The sequence below is a fragment of the Chelonoidis abingdonii genome, chromosome 3, assembly GCF_003597395.2.
Source record: "Chelonoidis abingdonii isolate Lonesome George chromosome 3, CheloAbing_2.0, whole genome shotgun sequence".
In the NCBI taxonomy this organism is placed as follows: Eukaryota; Metazoa; Chordata; order Testudines; family Testudinidae; genus Chelonoidis; species Chelonoidis abingdonii.
The window spans coordinates 58,445,905-58,471,707 of NC_133771.1; the positions used below are offsets into that span (position 1 = coordinate 58,445,905).

Sequence of the window (25,803 nt, forward strand, 5' to 3'; positions counted from 1 at the left end):
TGCGTAGTGGAAATCACATGTCGCCAGTGTATAGGTGGATAGTGTTACTTCACTCGCTGAAACGGGAGTACAAGCATTGTTCTGTAAATGTAATTCTTTACAGTCACTTCTACTCCCTGTTTCCCTCCCCGCCGATTGGGCAGAGCTTGTTCAGCTACCGGCAAGTCAGGTTGGTTGCGGCATCCCTTATCCCCATCGGTGTGCGTACTGGAGTCTCCCAATCCCCCAAAGGATTCCCCGCATGGAACTGAACGGGGGTAACTTAGATCTGGCGTGCTGCCTCTTGTTAGCTCAGTATATATTAAGCAGAGGAGGACACGAGATCGAGATGATGTTCTCAAGAAATCATGGAGCTGTAACTCCGCTATGGGAGACCAAATCTTGATAACCATTCGTTATCACAGTTGACATCACCATTGAACCGCCAGCGGTCCAACAGACAGACATAGAACAGCGAGCATTAATGGGTAACGAATTCCAGGCTCTATTCATAGCAAGCATGACTGAGGTTTCAGACACCCCGGGTGGGTGTGTGTGCCAGCGTCACGATAACCGGAGCCCAAAAAAAATCGTAGATGGAGACCCGTCCATCCATGGAATGATAAGGGGGAGGCTGAGGGAGCACCCCAGATTCCAAGGGGTGGGTACTGAGGACCTTCGCTATCCAGCTAAGATCCGGCACTCCATAACGCGAGCAAATTTGCATTCTTGGATTTGAGCTCCCAATGCTTGTAGTAGCATAGGGTCACAGCGTGGAAAGTCTGAGTGTGTTTCGGATGCTATATGTTTGCTCAGCTTTACACGCCAGCAATGAGAAAGGTGGGAAAATCGTCTTTCCTTTATTTTTATTGTTACCCGTGTGTCTAACCTGCATTTGCTGCTGGTAGACTGTTGGTTGCTGTCGGCCCTGGTCAACTGGAATGCGAAATCATCCTTCCCTACTAGTGCCCCCATATGCAGGTGCCCAGTGGTCCGGTGTCAAGGATCCTGATGCCAGTTGTTCTCGTTGTGGTAGTCGTGGCCCTATGTAGCTGGGTAGGTGAGGTCCCCGGGGCACCAGGGGGGCGCATGGTGGTTAAATAGGAAATAGCGTCTACGGTATTCGCCCCGGTCCCCCTGGTAAATCGAGGCTTTTACCGCGAGACTGACGGCTATGCTAAGGAATATCTTCCTCTCATTTTAGCAACTGGGGGTAGGTCGTACGGTCCTTCAGACTCCGACCTCCCCACTTTCATGATCTAAAAATATCTGTAGGTGCATGGTCTATCATAGACTGGGAGGCTGTCTCCTCTCATTTAGTCATCTTGCTCACTCGAAATAGCCGCAGGAGGGTGGGTTGTTGGCGCCCCTATTGGACAATACACAGAGTGGATTGATCTTGGCAAGTACATAAATTTCTGCGGGGGATTTCGTTGCATGACGCGACTGTGTTGTGGCTCAGTTGGAGTTCTCTTAAGGAACGAGCCACAATCGTGCTCGGTTCTACTAGAGTAATACACGTTGTCCTATTCTAGGAGAATCTGACTTATTTTCTAGGTAACATAAGGAGGGAATCACCTGGGTGTCATTCCTTTTGTCTTTTGCGCCCGGGCGTACCTTCGTGAGGCCGCCGGAGCACCACTGACAGCAGCAGCGTACGAACGACTGATACCGATCTCATCACCAATTTACAGTGGAGAGAGGGGTCCAGAACGCTGGTACCATCCTCTGCTCCTTGCAAAGGCATAATGTGCTGTGTGTTGCTGCAGTACGCCTCTGGGTCGCCGGCATCAGTCCAATACGTGATAGCTGACAACAGGCAACAGGCTTCATGGTTGCCATGCATTAGGTGGTCTGCCGGGGGCCATCCAGGGAAAACGAGGGGTGCCAACTTGTTGTTCTGCTGTTGTTTCATCGGAGGAGCGCGCATGAGGTGACGACACTTACCCAGAATCACCCGCGACACTGTTTTTGCACCATCATGCACTGGGATCTCAACCCAGAATTCCAGTGGGCAGGGGCAACTGCGGGATAGCTACGGGATAGCTACCCACAGTGCAATGCTTCAGAAATCGACGCTAGCCTCGGTACATGGACGCACACCGCTGAATTATTGTGCTTTGTGTGGCCGCGTGCACTCGACTTCATACAATCTGTTTTACAAAACAGGTTTATGTAAAATCGGAATAATCCTGTAGTGTAGACGTACCCAGGCAAGCAACATGTCAAGTACATTTCTTCTCTCAGCTGCAGTGACCCGTGACACAGATCATCTTGTTCTTTACAGCAGTTGAAAAAAGTCCAGGTGTTTATAATTTTTTGTAATAATTTATGCTCCTTTCCTGAAATATTTAAGGTTAATTGTGATTAATATTCCTAGCACTAATTTATATTTCATTGAATGAAAATATACTCAGTTGTGGAAGCCCTTTTTCTTCTGTCATTAGATTTTTATTTGAATCCTTGCTGTTCATAATTTTACTTTTGAATATTAATTAGGTTCTGATATTTCTTTTAATTCAATACTAACTAAATTTTTATAAATACAGCTGCAAATAAAATTAGGTTTATATTTAAGTTTATGGCCTATTTTACAAATGTTGGTCTGATATTGGGGTGGAGATCTTTAGGTCTCCTCTAACTGCAGCCCACAGTCTGGGGTCTATACTCTATGTAAGCATTTCTATACATACTTTTTCAAGGGATACTTGTCTAAACTGGGAATTTGTAGTCTGCAGGACCCCCCCAGCCACTGGAGGGTTGTTAGGACATAATGATGAGTTTTTTCCAATCTAAACCACTTCACAAACGTTAACTCTTTTTTGAAATCCTCGTACTAGGAGGGTGGTGAAGCACTGGAATGGGTTACCTGGAGAGGTAGTGGAATCTCTATCCTTAGAGCTTTTTAAGGCCCGTCTTGGCAAAGCCCTGGCTGGGATGATTTAGTTGGTGTTGGTCCTGCTTTGAGCAGGGGCTTGGACTAGATGACCTCCTGAGGTCTCTTCCAATCCTGATATTCTATGATTCCATGATTCCTGTTCATCTCTTTTTTGGTACATAGGGAACATAAAGGATTTTCTAGATTAAGGACATTGGTATTAGTACGTTTCACCTCTGCAAATTTCCTAATCTAGGAAAGCCCTCATGTGGAAAGGCTCAGATCAGAGCCACAGAGAGAGTCTGTTAAAACCAAGATTAAAATGCAGGATACCCTTGTTCTCAGCCCTATTCCTTGTCTGCAGCTAGACCACTCTGCTAGCTGTGATATTGAGCAGCCTGTCCTTCCCAGAGATAACACTGACTGGGCAACAGAAAAGCAGATTCAACTATGTACACTGTTGGGATGAATATAGAAAAAAAAATACTATCCTAAATATGTATTAGAAGAATTTACACTGGCGTTAATGACAGCCTGTGTGTCACTATATCCAGCTGCTGCAAACTACCGGTAACTTGTGATCCTTCCAGAAATGGAGGGACTCACGGTTCAGGTCTTTATAAATTCCAATAGTGAACCCTGAGTAATTGTTAGGGGAGGGAAATGTAAGCTACCTGTAATTTTTAGAATGTGACAAACTGTCAAACCTCATGCTCAATTTATATTAGTTTATATTTTCAAGGGTTTCTGCAAGAAAAAGACAAGAAGTCTCATTTTTTTAAGGGCGGGGGGGGGAGAAAAAGCTAGGATTCTTTGTTTCTAAATCTACCAAATTAAGTGTGCCTATGAACATGGGTTTTTTTGCAGACCCAAAGGCTACCGCCGTACTCACTAGCAGCTGAAAAGTCTGCCGTTTAATAATATCCTCTTCCTATAGGGATGTCAAATGTGTTTCTTTACTAGTCTCATAACCTCCTCCACTTCCCAATTTTTCTTATTTTCAGCTTTTTAAAAGCTTACAAACCTGGCGTGTTTTTCCCACACTGGGAAAACTATATAGTTAATTTGGTCTAAAAATTAGTCAATAAATGACTCGTGCAAAATGAGTGAGTCACTATTTTACTCAGTAACAGTGATTCCTAACTGTAAATGAGTAACAGTTACAGTTTAATATAATACTTATTCATTGCGTTTTTTAAATATTAGACTTGTCCTAAACCCAGTAAATAATCCTGTAGTTTATATTGTATTTAGAATGTTTGTAAAACTGGTGAAAAAATAAGGGTATATTTCAGTTCTTTTTCCTTCCACCTGTCCTCCACATGTACTTCATTCTCATTAGAAAACAGAATCTGTAATCAGACTTCAATATGCAAAGTTAGTCTAGAAAACAAATTTTATTTGTGATGTATTCCAGAAATCTTAAAATCCTTATTCGTATGAAAGAAGCCTTGTACATCTTAAAACTTACTTATGAGTGTGAATATTTTTCTTTCTAAAGCCTCAGAAGAAGGAGGATCAGCAATTAGAGCCAAAAGCAAGTCCGAAAAAACCACCAGAACCTACTATTGATCTTTTAGGACTTGGTAAGTAATAAATAATGAAATTCTCTGTTACTTTTATAAAAATGACTACAACAGTACTTTTACTGAAATGAGTATAATGGCTTTATCTTCCATATGCCAGCAGACATTTTAGTTGAACCTGAAAATTACATGATTAAGAGTGCTAAGTTCCATCTGTAATGAGCTCCTTAGCGCCCCACCCACCTTTCTCTATCGCTGATCTTCAGAGTTGTGGGCTGTGACATTTCAGCATTTATAGTACAAAAATAGTTTTTTAAGAAGCAAATTGCTATGGTTGCTTTATCGTATTCCTGTTAGGCTATATATCTTCATAATATGCTAGTACAAAAAAATAGTAATCAATTTCTGTTGAATGCAGCCAACCCTCATATTTTCATGTAATCTCAGTATCTTCAGTATTTTGTAGTATCTCATGACAACTATGGGAACTGTTCATTTTAATCGATAATGCTTCCCCCCCTCCCCCGGGTAGCCAATGACTATGTACTTGTCTTGAACTAGCTTTGACTTAGACATTGCATAGGATAAATATTTCTTATTGACAGATGTTGTCATGTTCTTCATACTCTTCCCTCCCCTCAAAAAATTGCGAAACACACCATATTTTAAAAGCCATGTCTGATCTTTCTAGTATTATTGTAAATCTGTTTTTGCTTTGGAAGGGTGCATGGGAGGTTAATTGTGGAAGCAGAAAAAGATACTAAGGAGAGTTCTTAAGTTATTTCTTAGTATGAATAACTTTGCCCTTAATACTATAAGATGTGGAAAACAGAAGACAATCATTTCATGCTTTAGTCAGATTAGAGCTGTGAAAAGTATTGCAGTGAAGCTGTCAATATCTCTTTTATTGCCTAATGTTTCCTGTTCAGGCTAGCTGGTTTATTTGGATGTGACTTAAAATTCACACTAACATCTTAAATTTAATGGTATTTTCTGTGGGATATAAAATGTATCATTAACTACTGTAGTTCAGTTAGAGTATTTTTAGTGTTAGTTCTATATAACCAAACTTGTCTACTATAGCAGACCATCAAACCTTATTTAACACACACAATATTAAAAGAAGATTATGGATTTGATGTAAACCTACAAAAATGATACAATTCAAAGTTGCTGGAAAACTAGTTCTCCTTGAAAAAGGCTCAGAAGTTAATCTTTCTGCTGTCATTTACTGCCAGCCATTGTGGCTTATATGGTATTAACTGTGATGAGAGTAAAAATTATTTGTGAATTTCATTGCTTTCTGTGAGTCGAAACCAAACCAGCAAACTAATCAACAGCTAAAATGCGATCAGTATGTGCTTCTGAGATTGTCATACCTATTGTGCCTTTTCAGGCATGAGCTGAAAGGAAAAGTGGTAATATATCATTCTGTACTCACACTGGGACTCTAAAACAGCCTGATGTAAAGCCTACACATTTTTTCTAGAAAGAAAAAAAAAAAAAAAAACCTGTAAAATCTGTTTAGAAAAAAATGATCAGTTGAATTATTTGCATATAATTGAAATATTAAAGGTAAATATATACAGTAGTTATTTAAGGATTTTTTTCTTAAGTTTTGTTGTACTGTTTCAGAAAGCCATTCTCTCCCTCTTGGCAACCTTCGCTAGAGTTTTGTATAGCTATCGTTTTATTGCTTAGGTAAAAACAGTAAATTAAACCTTGTTGGGGGGTGGGTCTAAGTCTGCAAATACATGGGATATAACTTTATTATAATATATATAAACAGTTAAATTGGGAGAAGTGTATGGTGTTCTGGACTGAGCTGTCTCTTCAGGGTGGAGGAGGTAGATTTGAGATGAGCAATATATCCTCTTAGTTATACGAGGAAGAAAGGAGCATGCCTTAAGGAAATTGCTGCTGAGAGGTGGCTTTTAGCAACACCTTTATTTGTGACTCTCAATATTTTATTCCCTCTCCTTGCTAAAGATGAGGAGAGTCCAGTTCCCGAGTTTACGTTACTTTTGCTAGTTAAAATTCAAGACCAGCATTTGTCGCCAAAAGGGAATGGAGAAAGTGATGGGCTTAGAGGGATAACCACACCCAAGGAAGTTTTTAGATAGCATTGTGATTGCTTTGACCCAGTATGTATGACACATTTTGAAAATTACACTTCACTTTATTTTTTAAAAAGGTAAGACTTGCTATTTTCTGTTTGCATCTAACATGGCAGCATTCTATATTAGACCTCATCTTGATAAAGAGGAATTGATCACAGAACTGAAAACTTAGCGATAGCTTAGGTGGAAGTGATCCTGACTGAGCAGTGCTTTTTACAATAGCATTAATACAGCTCTATTTCTACTGGAGATGCCTTGCCTGACACATGCTAAGACCACATTTGCCTTTTTCACAGCTGCATTACATGCACCCATGTCTCCACCCCTAGGCAAGCTTGATTATATAGTAAAATTGTCTTTCAGCATGTCAGTTCAGGGTCACATGTCCAGGCAGCTCTCAAGTGTGTCAGTCATACAGACTTCCAGGCTCATGTCTTTGGGGAATTCCTCCTTACTTTGGGAGAGCAAGAAATATGTTTTTTTCCTATGAACACTTCACAGACTTTCTTGTACCTAAGAATTTCAATCACACATTACATTATCTTCCAAGTGAATGTGGGACTAACGTTGCAGCCTAACATGCAACCTTGTATATCTGATAAGGCCCCATTTCTGTCTGTCTGATTTCTGCTTGCATATTCACAGGGGTTTAATGATCCTTCATATACATTTTCTATATGGCTTACCCCCCTACCCCCCAGCCCTTTTATTACTTCCTAGCCCAGGGGTCAGCAGCCTTTCAGAAGTGGTGTGCCAAGTCTTCCTTTATTCACTCTAATTTAAGGTTTCACGTGCCAGTAATACATTTTAACCTTTTTAGATGGTCTCTTTCTATAAGTCTAAAATATATAACTAAACTATTGTTGTATTGTCGTAGCTTCCCACTCAGATTTGAACCTTAGCATTCATAAACTGAGAAGCTAGCATGAAACTCCCCCAAGCTTATTACCAGCTTGGATCTGATATCGCTGCCACCAGTCAGGATTCTGAGTACCTGATAAACTCCTGGTCTCCCAAAATCTTCTCTGGGGGACCCCAAGACTCAGAAACCCTGAGTCTCACACCAAAGGAAACAACCTCCTCCCTTGTCTCCTCTTTAATCTCATCCCCAGCTGCTCCCTCCCTGGTTTTCCTGGGCGTACTGTACTTAAACTCCTTGAATGCAAAACAGAGAGGGCCAATTTACCTTCCCCCCTCCTTCCTCCCCTGAGGCTATGCATTCAAACCTAGTCAAGCTACACAAAGAGATTTTCCCCTCCCTTCGTTCCTTAAGCCTAACCAGAGGAAAAACTCAAACAGGTTTAAAAAGAAAGCTTATAAAAAAAAGAAAGAAAAGACATAGATATAAACTCCTGTATCAAGATGACAAATACAGGCTATGGCTTATAAGAAAATATGAATAACAGTCTGATTCAAAAAGATATCCAGTTTGAAACATTCCAGCAACTCCACACCTGTAAATACAAAATACAGTATAAACATATTGCTTTCCTTTTGTATCAGCAAACTTGGGAACAGAAGGGTAGAAAGAAGCTAGAGGACAGAAAAAAAACTCTTCCCTCGTAACCGAAAGAAACAAACAGGCAGAACAAAGGCAAAACACACCAGAAGTTCCTCCCTCACTTTGAAAAAATCCGGTTTCCTGATTGTCCTCTGGTTCAGGTGTTTGGTTCCCTTTGTTAACCCTTTACAGGTAAAAGAAAACATTAACCTTAGCTATTCTTTGACATGTATGTAAAGTAAATAAGGTTTCAAAATGTTTAAGAAGCTTCATTTAAAATTAAATTAAATGCACAGCCCCCCCCCCCCCCCCCAGACCACTGATCAGGACCCAGGCAGTGTGAGTGTCACTGAAAATCAGCTCTCATGCTGCCTTAGACACGCGTGCCATAGGTTGCCTACCCCTGTTCTAGCCCATCTTTGGAGATACAAGTATGCAAGCAGCTTTGCTCCTGAGAGAATTCTGTACCAAAAAATTAAAAATTAAAAACCCTAAAGGTGCAGTTTTCTTAAATATCTATTTTTCTTGTCCAGAAAATTCCAATCATTTTTTTTAAAAAAATCAATAAATATTCTGTTTAAAATCCATGAGAAATGTAACACATACTGTTGCCCTTCCCCCTGCCAAATACACGTTGTTAAATGTACTGTACTACCTTCTGATCCTGTTTAAGGGTTAAAATAAGACCTACTCCTGTGAGAGCAGTAGCAGCATCTGCTGCTGTAAAATGTGGTAGGCAGCAGTCAAATGATAACTTTTGTACTAGCGCAAATGCAAAAAGGGAAGGAACAGCAGATGGATCATCTTTAACTCTAATAGCTAATAAATATCAATTTTGGGACCACAGCTAGGAAAGACAGTTTGAAAAGTAAATGGATGGTATATTGTTCATTACCTTTTCTGACTGGGCATGAAAATTTTGCTTTGAGTGTACCCTCATTGCAATGGAAACTGCCATGTCTAATACTTCACCCTTAGTTACTGATGCATCCTCCAGAGAAATGATGAATTTAAAATGGAAATACTTTTTTATTAAAGTAAGGAGTTTCGCTGTCATCCAGTGATGGTCACCCTAACAAGACTTATGCTGCTTACTGCTTTTTGAGATTCTAGTCATGATATTCAGAAAGGCTTGTTATAAATTCTTAGCTTGCCATCTCAGTATTTTGATTCCCTTGTATCCAAAATACAAATCCTGTGTTGTAATCAAGATGACATTCTAAATAATTTGAGTTGTTTTAAAATTGTATTTTGTTACTTACCATCACCTATACATCCAATATTTTAAAAATTGGTAGCAAAAAAGAGAAGGAATTCTTTAAGTTAAAAGTAGTTCCATTTGTAATTTGTTGTGTTCTCTATTTTGACATATTGTATGCAAAGTCTAAATAGTGTGGTAGTCATTAGTCACTTTTTGCACTTTTTCAAGCAAATATGTAGCTATATTCCTCTCTGCTGTTATAGGTTATAACTGGGAAGGTTTGTGTTTTTGGCTGTGTTATGCTCCACACTTGAGACAATGATTCAGCCTATTAGCTTTGACTGCTCCAGTAAAAACCGCCCAGAGAATGGAGCAGAAAGCAGCTGCTAGTAACCAGTTGGGGGTACAGCTCCTAAAACAGCCATGCTGCTTAGTGAAGGGAGTTGCCAATGGACCTGTGCAGAGGCATCAGGACTCCATCCACAGGTGTCCCAGGAGCTGCATAGATCTCAAGATACCTGTTGGTTTAGGGAGCCCAAACCCCACTGCTGCTCTACGAGGGGCTAATCTTCTTTCCTAAAATGGGATGATAATAGGAAACTCTTCAAAGTAAAATTTGTCCCTCTTCTCTACAGAATGAAATTATATGATCTAGAGTAGTTAATAGCATTGTGTAATGCAGAGTACAGAATTAAAACGCTCTATACCTAATGAAAATTTCATAACAAGAAACTTAATTGTGCTACACTGTTGCTTTGTGGTATATTTTTAGACTTCTGTTATATTTTAAAAATATGAAGTCTAAGGCTTTAACAGATTACATGCTTGACTGCAAAACAGATAATCCTGAGTTTGCCTCTTATTATTGCCACAGATTTATCAGAGGTTTTAGCGGAAAAGCGGTAATGAAAGAAAACCAGGTATCCAGTACATTTTTGTCTCAAACCTTAGACAATACAGTTTATTCACCTCTATGGATAAATGTGTGGCTTGAAGGGATTGAAATTAATGACAGTCCATATTCTTCACTATGAGTCATTTATAAATATATTTAAAAATAAATGGAAATGAAAATATTATCGTATTATGAATACTGAGGGGGAGGAATAATACTGATTAGCTTCCATGGTGTGCACTGCATGTTACTTTCCTCCTGAAGTTAGTTTTTAGTGAAGAAATGAAGGTTCTGTTTGTTTGAGGATGATGTCCTTAATAAGTTAAAAGTATAAAATGAGCTTTTGATAGATTTTTGAGTAAACAAGTGTGTTTATATAATTTCCATATCACAATATACTGTTAAACTTTCCTTTTAACTACATAAGGCTTGTAAAGAGCAATACTTTTGTTGTTGTTGTTAGAGCTGTAAATCATAGTTAATGCATTACATTAACACAAAAAATTACCTGGCTTAAAAAAATATTCACAATTAATTGCAGTTTCAGTCGTACTGTTAAACAATAGAATACCAATTTAAATTTATTATTAATATTTTTGGATTTTTTTTTACATTTTCAAATATATTGATTTGAATTACAACACAGAATTCAACATGCAGAATGCTCACTTATTTTTTATGTAAAATATTTGCACTGTAAAAAAGATAAAAGAAATGGTACCTTTCAACACCTCGTACAAGTACTGTCAGGCAATCTCTTTGTCGTAAAAGAGCAACTTATAAATGTAGATTTTTTTGGTTTTTACATAACTGCACTGAAAAACAAAACAGTATAAAATGTTAGTGTCCACAAGTCAAAGCAGGAAGGGGCATATGAATGTTTAGCATATCTGCTAAGTGAATACCTTGCAACACTGGTTACCACAGTACCATGCAAGTGCCTGTTCTCACTTTCATTGTAAATTGTAAATAAGAAGCAGGCAGCATTATCTTCCGTAAATGTAAACTAACTTGTTTGTCTTAGCCATTGGCTGGACAAGAAGTAGGACTGAATGGACTTGTATGAGGACCCTTGAGGGTCCCATTTTTACATACAGCTGAATAGATTTTGGGAGGGTCCCAAACCACAGAGGGTCCCAGGCTCCAGTCCAAGCCTGAATATCTACACTGCAGTTTTATAACCCTGAAGCGCAAGCAACCAAAATATGGGTTGGGAATCTGGATTCCCATAGTACTGATAATTTATAAGTGTAACAGTTGTAACATTGGAAAAATGCTGCTAACCTTAAATATGTAGCAGTACATATTTGTATCTATTTTGAAAGCACCGGAAAATTCAATTCACTATGTGTATGCTTCCAATGTGGAAGTTTTCATATCTTCTTTTGAATTTTTAAGTGATCCAATTTTTAAAAGATCCTAAATTTGACTCCCTCCTCCCCCACTGAAAATTGGACCATTTTAGAGGCAAAGTGAGCAAGTTTTTAAATATGTTCCTACTTTTTCAGTTAAAAACATTGCCCTTTTAAGAAAAGAGACAAATTGGTTTGAATTGAAAATATACAAAATTCTACATTATTTCATTATTTATCACCTGTGTTGCTATAGCACCCAGGAGCCACAGTCATGGACCAGGACTACATTATGCTAGGCATTGTTAAAACACAACAGAAAGGCTGTCCCTGCCCTACAGAGTTCACAATCTGAGTGTAAGACAAAAGATACCAGAAGAATATAGACAGATGGGAAGGACAATGAAGCAATGTTGGTCAGCATGGTAGGTAAGGCCCCATGAAAAACACGTCACATACCATGAAATCTGGTCTTTTGTGTACTTTTACCCTATACTTTACCGATTTCACCAGAGTTTCTCAAACTGGGGGTCCCAACCGAAAAGAGAGTTACGGGAGATTGCAAGGTTATTGTAGGGGGTATCATGGTATTGGGTGGCCAGAGTATTGGGTGTTGTTGGCCAGGCACCCAGCTCTGAAGGCAGCCAACCCCACCAGCAGCAACGCAGAAATAAGGGTGGCAACACCATACCATTTCACTCTTACTTCGTGTGTCTGCCTTCAGATCTGGACAGCCAGAGTGTGGTGGCTGCTGGCTGAGGACCCAGCTATGAAGGCAGCAGCACAGAAGTAAGGGGTGGCAATACAATACCAGGCCATCCTTCTTCTCTTCTGCTGGAGGTAGCACTGCCTGAAGGCGGCAGCACCAGCAGCAGCAGTGCAGAAGTAAGGGTGGCAATACCATGACCCCCATAAAATAACCTTGCAATCTGCCCATAGTCTCCTCTTGGGTCAGGTCCTCAGTTACAAAACTGTGAAATTTCAGATTTAAATATCTGAAATCATTAAATTTACAATTTTTAAAATCCTAAAACCGTGAAATTGACCAAAATGGACCATGAATTTGATAGGGCCCTAGTGATAGGCCATGCTCTCAACGCACCAGTAGTGTAACAATCATCAAGTTTTTTGTAGGTCTCTCAGCAACGGAGAGTAAGAAGGAGGATATTGATTTTTAGTTTGGGGGATGTTTATGGCGAGGATTAAGGGTGAACATCAGTGTGGAAGAAGGCATGAAAGGAGCTAGTTTGAAAATTTCAAAAGTGAGCCAGGGTGACTGTCTTGATGGGTCAGTCAGAGGTGGAAGTTGACATCTTGATAGCAGATGAGAGGTGATGGGTAGGGTGGTGATAGGCCATAAAGAGCCTTGAAAGTGAGGAGAAATAGCTTATGTTTGATAAAATAGAGGAGCATCAGACAGGGAAAGGATACAAATGGAGGAGTGATGTGGTCAAAATGAAAGGCTAGGAAAATGATCTTCACAACAACTTTTCTGAATGGATATTAACAGGGCGAGATTGCATTTCTCCAGGCCAGAGAAAAGGATGTTGCAGCAATCGAGGCACAAGATGATAAAAGCTTAGACAAGAGTTTCATCTATACGGATGGATAGGAAAGGCCATATCTTAGGTCTTGTCTACACAGGCAAGTTTCTGCGCAGTAAAGCAGCTTTCTGCAGTGTAACTCTTGCGGCGTACACACTGCCAAGCCACTCAGTGCATGGAAACTGTGCAGTTGCAGAGCTGTAAAAATATCACCCCAGCAAGAGGCACACAGCTTTCCGTGCAAGGGCTACAGCACCGTGGTGCCAGTGTAGACACCCTGGTTGATTATAGCGCTGTGATTGGCCTCCGGGAGATGTCCCACAATGCCGGTTCTTGCCTCTATGGTCATCAGTTTGAACTGCCCTGCCCTCAGGTGACCAGCAGTGAGCCACACCCCTTAAATTCCTTCAGAATTTTGAAAGTCCCCTTCCTGTTTGCTTGGTGACGTGTGCCGTGGTCTTAGCACATCTTTTGAGGTGACCATGCCTGCTCCACACACCCGCTTGGATCAATGCCGAGCTGGGAAGAGGAGGCTGTCCAGTCCCAGTTGCACTCCAACCATAGGAATTATGATATTTACAGACAAATTTCACGATGCATGACTGGGACATGCTGCAATGCAGGGTCAAAGTGAAGGAGCTGCGGAACGCATACCACAAGGTGCGGGAGGCAAACCACTGCTCCAGTGCTGCACTCACGAGCTGCCAGTTCTTGAAGAGCTGGACGCAATACTCGGTGGCGACCTCATGTCCACTGTGAAGGCCACTTCGGTGGCTCGTGTGCCAGTCAAGAGTGGACCAAGCCAGAAGGAGGATATCTTGGATGAGGATGTGGAGGGGGAGGGAGACTCAGAGGCAGAGGATGACAGGAGGTCAGAGATGCATGCTGCCAGGAGCTCTTCTGTAACCCGGAGGAGGCTAGCCAGTCACAGCTGTCAGACCTTGGCAAAGCGCAACAAGAGAGGTAAGTGGCTTTGATTTTGGGAATCGCTGAAGTGAGTTGTTGGGGACAGGAGGGTTGCATAAAGCAGGCTTGTGTCTGTATGATGAACGTACCACCGCATGCCTAATCTGAGCTGCGGAACAGGGTGTTGATTGACTCCCTCACATCATGGGAATCTGCCTCCGAGATCTCCCTCTCATGGAGGTACTGGGCAATCTGCTGCCACAGGCTATTTGGCAGAGCTGCTTTATTTCTTGCCCCATTAAGGGTAACTTTCCCTCTTCCATCACTGGGGGTGAGGGATCGTTGCTGCACACAGGCAAGCTGCATAAGGGCCAGGGCGGAAGCCGCAGTCTTGAAGAACACCCTCCCTTGATTCCCTCCTTACCCTCAGCAGCAAGATACTTTCCACAATGAACACAGCTTGTGGAAAATGTGGGAACAGTAATGATTATTAGGGCCCCCATCCCACAGGTCTGGCTCTCCCCAAGAGCCACATGCCCAGTGTACAGTAGAGTCTTGGAACACTGATTTCCTCTGCAGTCACTCACCATTTTGGGGGTCTTGTGGCTCATGTGTGCTTGCCTCGGGTCAGCCAGTTAGTGACAGGTATGTGAATAGTGGCTCTGTTTTAAATCACTGAATCAGTGATCTGTGTGTTGCAAACAATACTGCTCCTGTAAAGTGTTGCATTTTGGCTTCATAGATATGACCTTGGGAGCCCAGCCTCCCTCTTTGTTATCGTTGGTTGAATAGTCGTGCAGAATTAGAAAGCAGCTGTGAAGAACTAAAGAGGACTTTCTGCGTGATGTCATCATGCACTCTGCGACCGAAAAACAAGTATTGAAGGAGTGGTGGGACAATGAGAAGAGGGACCAAAAGGAGAATGTGACACACCACAACAAAGCCATGGGGCAGCTCTTAAACGTTATGGAGCTCCAAGCAGACACGCTTCAGGTGCTACTAGCACTGCAAACCAAGCAGCTCCGTGCCTGCCCTCCCCTGCAGCCACTGTCGCTAAACTCTTTTCCCATGTGCCTCCCAGACACCACCAACATACTTATCAACCTTCTGGCTCCAGTCTGTACCTGCTGCATTCCATGCCTGCCCTGTCGCAGTCCAGCCCTGCGGACTCTCAGTAGGCAGTACACTACTCAGCCATCCCTCTGCAGTTTAGTCCTGCTGAAGTACAGTACCCACTGCACCATACTCCACAAGACAAGGTTGCATATGATGCCTGGACATATACAAATTTTTAACCGTCCTGGGACCCCATCTCCTCCTGGAACCCTCCCTTTCCCCATCCCCCACAGTGCTGTTTTTTTTGGTTTGTCTCTCTCCTCCGATTGTTGTTTTTTAATAAAAGGATTGCTTTGGTTTGAAAGCAATCATTATTCCATTAATTGAAAGCAAACAGAGCCCTGCAAAGCAACAGGCAATTTTCTTAAGCCTTCATAGTGCATCATCTGCACCAATCACAATCACCTCCTAGCATTACAAGCACAGCACTCCCAAGCATAGCAACAAATATTAGTGGTTTTCAGCTTCAAATTGCTGCCTTAAGGCATCTCTGATCCTTATAGCCCTGTGCTGTGCCCCTCTAATAGCCCTGGTCTCTGACTGTTCAAATTCAGCCTCCAGGCACTGTTCATATTTCACCCTTCCCTTCACAAATATTATGGAGCGTACAGCACGCAGCTATAAGCATAGGAATATTGTCATTGGCCAGGTCCAGCCTCCCTGATAGGCAGCGCCAGCAGTCTTTTAAACAGCCAAAAGCACACTCAACAGTCATTCTGCATTTGCTCAGCCTGTTGTTGAACCACTCCTTGCTGCTGTCAACGGTTAGGCAGGGTCTCCCAGGATCACAATGGACATTTCAACTTCCTCTGTGGTGATCTTCTGGTCCAGGAAGAAAGTCCCTGCTTGCAGCTTCCTGAACAGGCCAGTGTTCCGAAAGATGTGTGCGTCATGCACCTTTGTGGAACAGCCTGCATTAAATGTCTGTGAAACGCCCTTGGTGATCCACAAGCGCCTGGAAAACCATAGGGAAATAACCCTTCCAATTAATGTACTTTCTGGTCTGGTGCCAGAATTGGAATAGGCATGCCATCAGTCGCCCTGCCGCAGTTAGCCATCCACAGTGTCACACACATTGCCCAGAGTCACAGTCTTTCGGAGCAGGATGCGATTAATGGCCCTGGAGTGTTCTTGCAAGGACCTCAAGTGTTCTTTCTGCTTTCCAGTGAGTGAAACCTTTACTACCTCAGTGGAATGAGACACTGGCTGAAGTAATTTCTCTGACTGTGAAGACAGACAACCAGCTTCTCGACTACCTAAAGAGTGAGAGAAGCATATAGCAGCAGCAAAGCAAGACAATCTCAGGGACTGAAAGACTGAACTAGCCAACCCATAGAGAAGAAAAGCTCGCCCATGGTGGGGGCGAAGGGGAGACTGAGACAGCCTCAGAGTGGGGCATATCAATGAACTAACTACTTGAGTAGATCAGAGAGTACTTCCTAGCTGTTAAATCTTACCAGGAGGCTTTAATCTCCTCACCTAGGAGGTACATAAAAAGCTTTGAGGGGCTTTCCAAGCATTTACACTCAGGCTGCTTTTTCAACTATTTCCAGAGACTTGTTTGGGACAAATGTAAATTCTCTCATTAATAAAGAAATCTCCAAGTCACTGGTGCTGCCCTTTCTCTCAGCTTTATATGACAGATATAGTGGGCCATAGTTTAGAGGAGAGAGCAATATCCTGCAACTCTGAATCTGAGAAATGAGACCCAGACTCGATTAAGAGACTCTCTTAAGGTTTGAGAATATTTGCTAAGGTGTGTTTTTGGCAAATTCCCTCTGTCTATCCCTCAGTCAAAAATCATGGAGACTTCCTATACCTCTCCTTTTGCCAGTTGTTAAATGAGCTAAAGACCTGTATATGCTTACAGAAGGTTCAGGGGATAAATGGCTCTCCACATACATCCCTGCAGAGTCTAATGTCAGCTGAGATATCCCCTTATAGGGAAAAATATTTAGTGCATGAAAGTTTCCCATAAACCTTGTGTCTTCCAGTAATTATTTGCTAGATGCTGGAATTTCAGAAAATGAGATTTCTCTTTCTGCCTTCCTAGGAAAGTGTTAGTGGTGGTGTCAGATGTTTGACTGCATGTGTGTGGTTTCCCTGTGTGCTGTTCTCTAGCTCTGTGCAGACAACTGGCACAGCAGACCTTGAATGAACTGCCCAATGACCAGAAGATACATTAAGATGTGAAGGCTCGCAGCCAGGTTTATTGTCAGCGAAGAGGAGACTAAGACACGTATGCCCATGACAACAGACTCAGCTCAGTAAATGGCGGGATTTTCCATTTCCCCCCCTACCCCCCTTCGGCTGGACAAAGATACTCCCTCTCTGATACACCTTTATACTCTGATACAAACAAGTTATGTACTGCCTCTGACATAGTTACTTCTCCCTGAAGAGGCTAGTTATCACTCAGCACCTTGAACATGTTGGTTCAATCTAAATATCTCTATTATGTGTTGTCATCCTAACCTTATCTGTTAGGAAGGCTCATTGTGTTCCTGTTATCCTTGAGGAATGTTTTTGTACCATCCTTGATATCAGAATGTTCTGGTACCACTTGATATTGGAGTGTGTTTGTGTGAGTACTCTGTGCTTAGCACTTCTTAGGAATGTGTATTTCTGCAATATCAGCACTGTTGTTGACAGATTCTATGAGAAGGTCCTGCCTCATACTAGGCCTCTGATACAAGAGTTTGTCTCAGACTCTCTTCCTGCTACATTCCCCTGCTTTTTATCTTTTTATGGGGAGGATGTTTATCCATTGTTCTAGAAAAGCATAATGCATGGACTGAAGATGACCCAGCAGGCTAAAAATTATTTTGCCATGGTTATTTGCCTGACAAATTGGTCAGGATGCAGTGCTGAATCCAGGGTTTTCCCCCATAATCTCATGCCCTCGGAAGGGAAAAGCAATCATACAGATATGGTTCAAGGTATTTCCCCCTTCCATACTGGGGAGTTTTATAATGCTTTGAGCACCTTGGGAGGAGTTGAGGATGTTAGCAGAAACTTGACGGACTCCTGGGTAATAGTGTTCAGAGTACTGTCCACCACAAAACCCTAAATAGTTTCCTCCCCACTGTAGTAGAAAGAGAGCTTGAGATACAAGCCCTCATATTAGAGGCCTGGTATGAGGCAGGACCTGCTTACAGAATTTGGCAAGAACAGGCTGATATTGCAAGAATACACATTCCTAAGAAGTGCTAAGCACAGAGTACTTATGCAAATATATTTTGATATTAAGTGGCTCAAGCCTCTGTGAAGAGTCAGTCTTCTCCCATAATGTCATATTTCCTGAAGGTAGTGATCTTGCTCTACCCTCTACTTAGTTCCTTGGTGCCTTTGAGGAGTATTAACTTGCTTACCCTCAGTTTTACAAACCTCTATTTGAGCTTCTCCACTCTGTAGATTTGCAGTTCTTCACCCTGAGGGTAAGTTTCTGGGTAGCAATCCTCTCAGCCAGAAGAGTTCTATGTGCCTTTCTGTCGTTCTCTTTATTTGGCCTTCCATAGGGACAGGGTTGTCCTCTGTTCTAGTTTTTGCCAAAAGGCCTGTCCTCATTTAAACAAGATACCTCCATTCTGAATTTTTCAATTCTAAACAAAGGGAAACATCATGGATCCCTGAGTTAGGTCCCTAAAAGTATTTTTGGATAAGAAACCTTAAAGAGAATGGATCCCCTGTTCTGTTTGCTTCAAGGACTCAAGGTGTCTAGATGGTCAAATAAATCAGGTCTACTATCAAGTAGACATCCAAAGTGGCTGAAGTTCCCTGTCCACAGATACTTTACTCCACTAGATCCATGGCCAGCCTCTGCACTTTTACTGCACTAAATCCATAGACCAGCTTTGCACAGATGTCATGTGTTCCTTGCATTTTTTAGGGGGCATTGCAGACTGAATGTGCAGGTGTCTGTGGGTGTAACCTTTGACCACAAAGTGCCTCCGTCTGGGCTCCCCTGAGAAGCTCTCCCTCTGGTGAAGTGATGCATTGGGGTTAGACATTCTCATTCACTTCTTCTGCGCTCCCTCTCCTGTATCCACCTCTGGAGTCTTATTTTTTCCTTGAATATTTACTCATAGGGTACTGCTACAAAGAACTCAGCATCTGCACCATTGTGGCCTTGGCTACAGACAAGCAAATTATATTCTCACTGGTTCATTTGCTTTCTGTAATTTGCAAGACAACATAGACTCCTACTCTTCTAGGATTTCTATACTCTTGACAACAAACTTGCCACTTTAGGTAGGGAGGTCGAGTAGGCCAAGATTATATTTTCTATCAGAAGGAATTAAACCTGAGAAACAGAGGATAGAGCCTTAGAGAATATGAAAATCCTGCCTGTCAGAGTGAGTGAGGAGGGAGCAACTCAATTTCTGTCTTGATTGAGCCACAGAAATAAAATTAGCTAGTATATGGGAACACAATTTGCCTAATGGATTTTTTTGGGTTTGGATAATTAAACAATTGAAGAGACAGCATGTCTAGTTGTTTACAGGTAGGCAGGCACACCTCAGTTCTGATCCTGGACTTTTTCTCTGATTTGTTGATTTGATGTGTGCCCTTTGCTAAGTCACTTATCCTAATGTACAAATACAGAGGTTAATACTTAGATAAGAAGGGTGTTAAGATTAATATATGGGAATACTTTGACACTGGAATTTTAATTATTGATAATATCTATTAAGACTTTAATTTTGTGATATTTCAAATGGAAGGTCAGTGTCTCAAGTTTTTAAAAAACTGTTGATGATTGAGTGATATCATGCTCAGGTTTTCCACCGTTGGAGGGTTTTAATTGTGAATAGAAGGGCAAATTTTAATCCTAGTACCTACTGTAATTAACAGGAATTGAGCTGTGGATTGAGCAGATGCATGCAGGGAGGGTGGGGGAGGAGGGATCCTCAGGGTTCAGGGCAATTTGCAGGAATGGAATGGCTTGCAGGTTCCAGAGCCATCAACAACTGTATGTAAATATTCATGTACATGTATACTTGGATATTTGCATTCCAGGGGAAATCCTGCATCTTCCTTCATTACTGCAGAGGGCTTTTTCTGGCAAGGAGAGGAGCTTGGAGAGGATCAAATAACCCAGCATACAATTATGCAAACTGATAGGTTGGGGCATGCACACACTGCCAGAGACGTAGCCTCAGCACCCACAGGATCCAATTCAGTCCTCCTTCCCCAGCTCATTTTAGACTGCAGTAATCTCTGCAGAGAGGCTCTCTCCAGGCTGCAGAGATGCTGTGCCAACCATGTTGCTAGAGTAGTTTCCACAGCCCCTTGCATATGGATCACTACAAGAGGAAGGACCAGAGAATCTGCATTGTGGTAGGTCCTCTGGCCCCACTGCACCCATTTGCTGGCTCACTATACTCTGCTCCTTGCATTGCCGTTAAGGAAGCTTCCACACACCAGGTCTCTGCACCCTGTGAGATGTGTGCATCTACTGCAAAGCCTTCCTGCAGCTTGTGTAGTGGAGCCATACTGTTTCTGCTGCCTGGGGACCCATTATGGTTACAGAAGAAAGGGCAAGATTTAGCCCCAGAGGCCAAATTTCTAAGCCTGTATATAAGTAGATAGCCGCACAAACCTTGAACAGTTCTTGGCACTGTGGAACCTTGGCAAGTTATCCTCCCCTGTAAATGCAACTGAATCGTTGCATCCCTTCCCCCCACTACCTTTCAGAAGCCCTGTTAAGGGAATCCATTAGGCACTGTGGTGATTCTTACTGAGCCCTCATGTCACCACTTTTGTGCATAAGGCAGTCTGGAACTGTATAGTGATAGTTGAAATAAATTGAGAGTTAGCAAATTGGAATGTTTTATAACTTGGTGGTCATCTAAAAACGTAAGACAAATATGGATCCCATGTTGGGCTTGTGTATGTGCTTATAATTATGATTCTCTATAATTTGATTTGCCTAATTATTAACATTTTTATTTATAGAATGAAATCATTATAAGGTACATTTTGTATATTTTTAACAAAATTAATATTTTAAAAAACCTTCAAATAATCACATGGTTGCACATCAGCACCTTTAGTTTTCCTTTGGAGTGTTTTTTCTGATTGTATTTATTAACTCCTCTTTTTCATGAAAATGTGAAGTAAATGTAAAAAACACAAGGAACATTATATTGGGGATTTTACACATACTAAAATCAGGCAATTCAAAGTTGTGGTTCCCATAGCAACTGTAACTGTGCCACATTTCGTATACATATTAAGGCATAAAGGTTAATATCCCTCTGTGGTAATGCAAAATTCAGTTATGCACAAGTAGGGGAAAGAGACTCAGCTGCTGTGTATACAATAATTTTCAGCTGCCTGTCTTTTGTTGTATTAAAGTTTCAAATATAACATAGCAGTAGCTTTTTCTCCTTCAAGAGCACGCTTTCATGCAATGCATTCTGGGTTGGGTCACTTTCCACAGAAATCTGAAGACTGTCTGAGGCAGGGGTCGGCAACCTCTGGCACACAGCTCACCAGGGTAAGCACCCTGGCGGTCCGGGCCAGTTTGTTTACCGGGCATGTTAGCAGGTTCAGCTGATCACGGCTCCTACTGTCTGTGATTCGCCGTCCCAGGCCAATGGAGGTGGCAGGAAGCTGTGGCCAGCACATCCCTCGCCCACGCTGCTTTCTGCAACCCCTATTGGCCTGGGACGGCGAACCGCAGCTAGTGGGAGCCACAATCAGCTGAACCTGCCGACACGGTGGGTAAACAACCTGGCCCGGCCCTCCAGGGTGCTTACCCTGGCGAGCTGTATGCCAGAGGTTGCCGACACCTGGTCTAAGGCCATGTCTACACTCTTGGCTAAATCGGCACTGCTGCAATTGATGCAGCACTGTCGATTTAGCGGGTCTGGTGAAGATACACTAAGTCGATGCGAGAGCGCTCTCCTGATGATGTCAGTACTCCATCTCCCTGAGAGGCAGAAGCTGTGTCGATGGGAGAGCATGTCCTGTCAATATAGTACAGTGTAGACACCGCTGTAAGTCAACCTAAGTTAGCGTAGACCAGCCCTTAAATTTCAAGGGCTTCTCGTGATTAGACCCTCCCACTGATTCTGTTCCAGGATGTTCTGCCTCCAGATAGCAGCACAAGGCAGACAGAGAACTCCTGTTTTGTCAATCACTATTTTTTCCCTTAACCCAATTTCGAGAACATTTTGTTACTATATTCACTTTTTCTCCCTTATTTGGTCCCTTATGTCTTCAGTCTGCACTACTAGGAAACATGGGCTATATCTACACTATGGATCTTACAGTGGCACAGCTGTACCACTACAGCTGTGCTGCTGTACGGTCTCCCATGTAGCTGCTCTTTGCTTGCCGGAGAGAGTTTTCCTTCCAGGATAATTAAACCATCCCCAGTGAGCGGTGTTAGCTATGTCAATGCCAATGAGAGGCTCTCCTGCCGACATAGTACTGTTCACATCAGTGCTTTGGCAGTGAAATTTGTTGGTCAGGGCGCATTTTTTTCACACTCCTCACCAGCAAAAGTTTTCCTGACAAAAGTATTAGTGTAGACATAGCCTTAGTCTCCAGCTCCCAGGTTGAACTGCAAGGAGCCCATATGCTGCAGATTGTGAAGGCAGAAGAGAACAGTGAAGGACTGTAATGTCTTGTCCTGTCCTCCCCGTTGTCTTGTAGGCAAACTGGCAGATAGCTGGTGTCATAAATGGATAGGTAGGTAAGGGTTAAGTTTCTTTCTTTTACCTGAAAAGGGTAACCGAACACCTGACCAGAGGACCAATCAGAGAACTGGATTGTTTAAAGTCAGGGGCGGGAATTTGTATACTCGGGGTCTTTGTTGTTTTCTTAGCTATGAGGAAACAAGTCTTCTTCTAATTCTCTCCTAATACTTCTTCTAAACATCTGTAAGTACCCAGGAACCGCAAAGTAATTCAGCTATGATGGTCTTTGGGGTGTATTTACCTGTATGTTAATTTGTTGTGCTGGTTTAATTGGGCTATCTTTTAAATCAGACTGTTTCTTTATATTTTCCTATAAGCAAGAGCCTTTATTGAGTTTCTTAATGCAAGATGATTGTTTTATATTTTCTTTCTTTTTTTCTATAAAGTTTTCTTTTTAAACCTTGTGAAAGTTCTTTTCCTAGGGAGGCAAAGGGAAAAGCCAGGCTGTGGGCTATTTTCCTATTTGGGTCCAGGGAAAGAGCAGACTACGGGGAAAGAGACGAAGAATTCTCTCTGTTCTCTGGTGGTTACAGTTTTTCCCTCGTTCCTGGAGCAAGGGGGGTGGCAGAGCCCAGCTGTGGGTATTTTGCATCTCCATTGTCCTGAGGGAAGCAGAAAAGCTGGTTTCTTGGGTCACACAGGTTAGCCGCGAGGCAAGCCTGATAAGGAGGGGGAAGGGGTTATTTTCCCTGCTTTTAGCATCCAAGGGATTGGGAATCTGGGTGTCCCACCAAGGGAGGGTTGGGGACACCAGAGGGAGGAAAGGGGGGATCAGGCCCCATAGATTAATTCCTGATCTGGTGGCAGCGAGAATATCCAAGCTGGTAGTGAGCTTGGGGGAGTTTCAGGTAAGCCCCCACCTTTGGACGCAAAAGTCCAGGTTTGGGACAGGACCAGACTGGTGGACACTAAAGTCCAGGTCTGGGACTGGACGGCTAGATTACCACAGCTGGACGCTTCCAGTTATTTTGTTCTTAATGTGAACAATATTTTATGGTGGAGGGGAAATAGTGTTTTACAGCATACAGTAAACTGTTCATTTGGTTTGTCCTACTGGAACTTTTTCTCTTTTCTCAGATAAATAAAAATTCTATCCTTGATTTGTCAGTTGTTTCTTTTTAGCAGTGGGGAAAGGAATGCCAGGGAATATTTCAATCAGAGAGCTGAAATTATAGTTGTGCTGTGAGAGAGTCAGTAATGGAGAAGTTTTATATGAGTGAAATTCTGATTAAATAATGTATCTCATTTTTCTAGCATAAACACAGTCTTAGGAAAAAAAGAATCCAGCAATAAAATAGATGGGGAAGTACAGTATGTGGAAATCTCATTTCTGCCGCCTTCTATCTCTCACATTTCTCTGTTGCAATGAGCCACACATTTCATGTGGTGTTATTGAATCTTTAATGTTGATGCTTTGATAATATTGGCCCTCAGAATGAATTTTTTCCTTCAGGCAAATCATTGTTACAATGCTAGAGCACTGGAAAATAAATTTTTTATGGCATGGCAAAAGAGGAAGTAATATTCATACTCCTTTATAGATTTATGGATTTGCTGTGGATGTCTTTGGTGCTTTTGAAGGGCTTGTTAAGACTATTTATTATTTAACACGTTCCACAATTTAAGTTTGATGAATGTATTACAATGTTAGACTGTTAATGTCCATTGGTCCTTCAAGTAATAGTTATATTTTAAGTTAAAGTTGCTTCAGTATCTGCTTCTCAGTAACATATACTGTACATTTTTCATAAAATGCTTGGATTTTTATTATTTAATATGTTAGTGTTAGGCATAACTAAATTGACACACAATCTTTTGTTCTTTAAGTGACCATCCACGTGGATTCCACTCTTGTGCAGAGCAGGCCTCCATACATGCGAGACCTGATTCTTCTGGCTAGCGGCATCCATTTTAGTTGGATAATTTAAGGGGGTTAGGAAGGGTTTAGCTAGACCACTCTTTCTCCCCATACAGGAGCTCTAGCAGTATGTCAGAAGCGAGATTCTGAGGGTTTGGAATCTGCCCCTTGAGTGAAGCTTTTAATGCTGCTTAATGACTGGCACTCTAAGTGTCTCTTCTGTTTAGAAGAGGAACGTATTCCTCAGCAGTGTTCCATAAGTCTGTCCTCCTGTAAGCAGACTCAGAAAGGCCTGCCTAAAATTATTCCTTTTGGAGTACTCCTTGGCCTCAGCGGTTGAAGAGCAGCCAATGGGCTGACAAAGATCACTGGCACAGTAGTACCAACCATTAAAGAGAGCACCAACAGTACCCACCAAATCGCTGCACTCTTTCTCTTAATACCAGCCTTCTCAGTATTTGGCACTTTGGTATGGGTCACCTCGGAAATGTGTTCCTTGGTACCCAAAGCTTCTACCTAGTGTTGTAATACACAGGGGAAATACAATACAGAGTTATTTAACTGGAACTGGTACTCTCCTCAAAAGGTTGAAGATGATGATAGCTAATCAATGAGTTACAGACTCAGCAGTGCAGCAAACAAAGGAAATATGTCTGGTACTGACTTCATCCCCCTGCCAGTTAGGTAGGCTATAACAGATCCAGGCACTCTATTCTAGTCAGTCTCTCTCTCTCTCTCTCATTTATTTTCTTATACTTCACCCATCACCATAGTATCTGAGAGCCTTCCAGTTGTACCTTAAGCAACATGACTAACATCTGTCACGTATTTGTTCTCTAATCCTCTCCCCAGGAGGGCCTGATAGGATAGTCCCATCTTTTGAGGAGTGTGTACTCCTTTTTCCTCATTCTCTTCAAGGCACAGAAAGGAGTCATCTCCTACACACAGGTAGAGATTCTAGGGAGGAATCCATCTGCAGGAAACAACCTGGGGCTCATAGGGACATCGCTCCTAGCATCCTCCTTTGTGTTCCCTACCCTAGTACCATCTACTATCAGCCTTAGCTCTATTGGACAGCCGAGATATGCAAATATATTCATGCAAGCCTGCATTTTCTCCCCATTTTCAAGGATTACAACCTCCTCTCCAGAGAATGCTGTACAGACCAACCCAGACAGATCAGCCTGCACAGACTATGATTTTAGAACGGAATGGGGA

At 42.1% G+C, this 25,803-nt stretch overlaps 1 protein-coding gene across 1 annotated transcript in view; it reads left to right on the top strand.

The window, feature by feature from the left end:
* The window catches only part of SMAP1 (small ArfGAP 1), a 239,813-nt gene that overhangs the window by 185,178 nt on the left and 28,832 nt on the right, over window positions 1-25,803 (top strand). Inside the window, 1 exon segment of the mRNA XM_032804568.2 lies at window positions 4,359-4,443. Coding sequence (XP_032660459.1) covers window positions 4,359-4,443 — 85 coding nt within the window.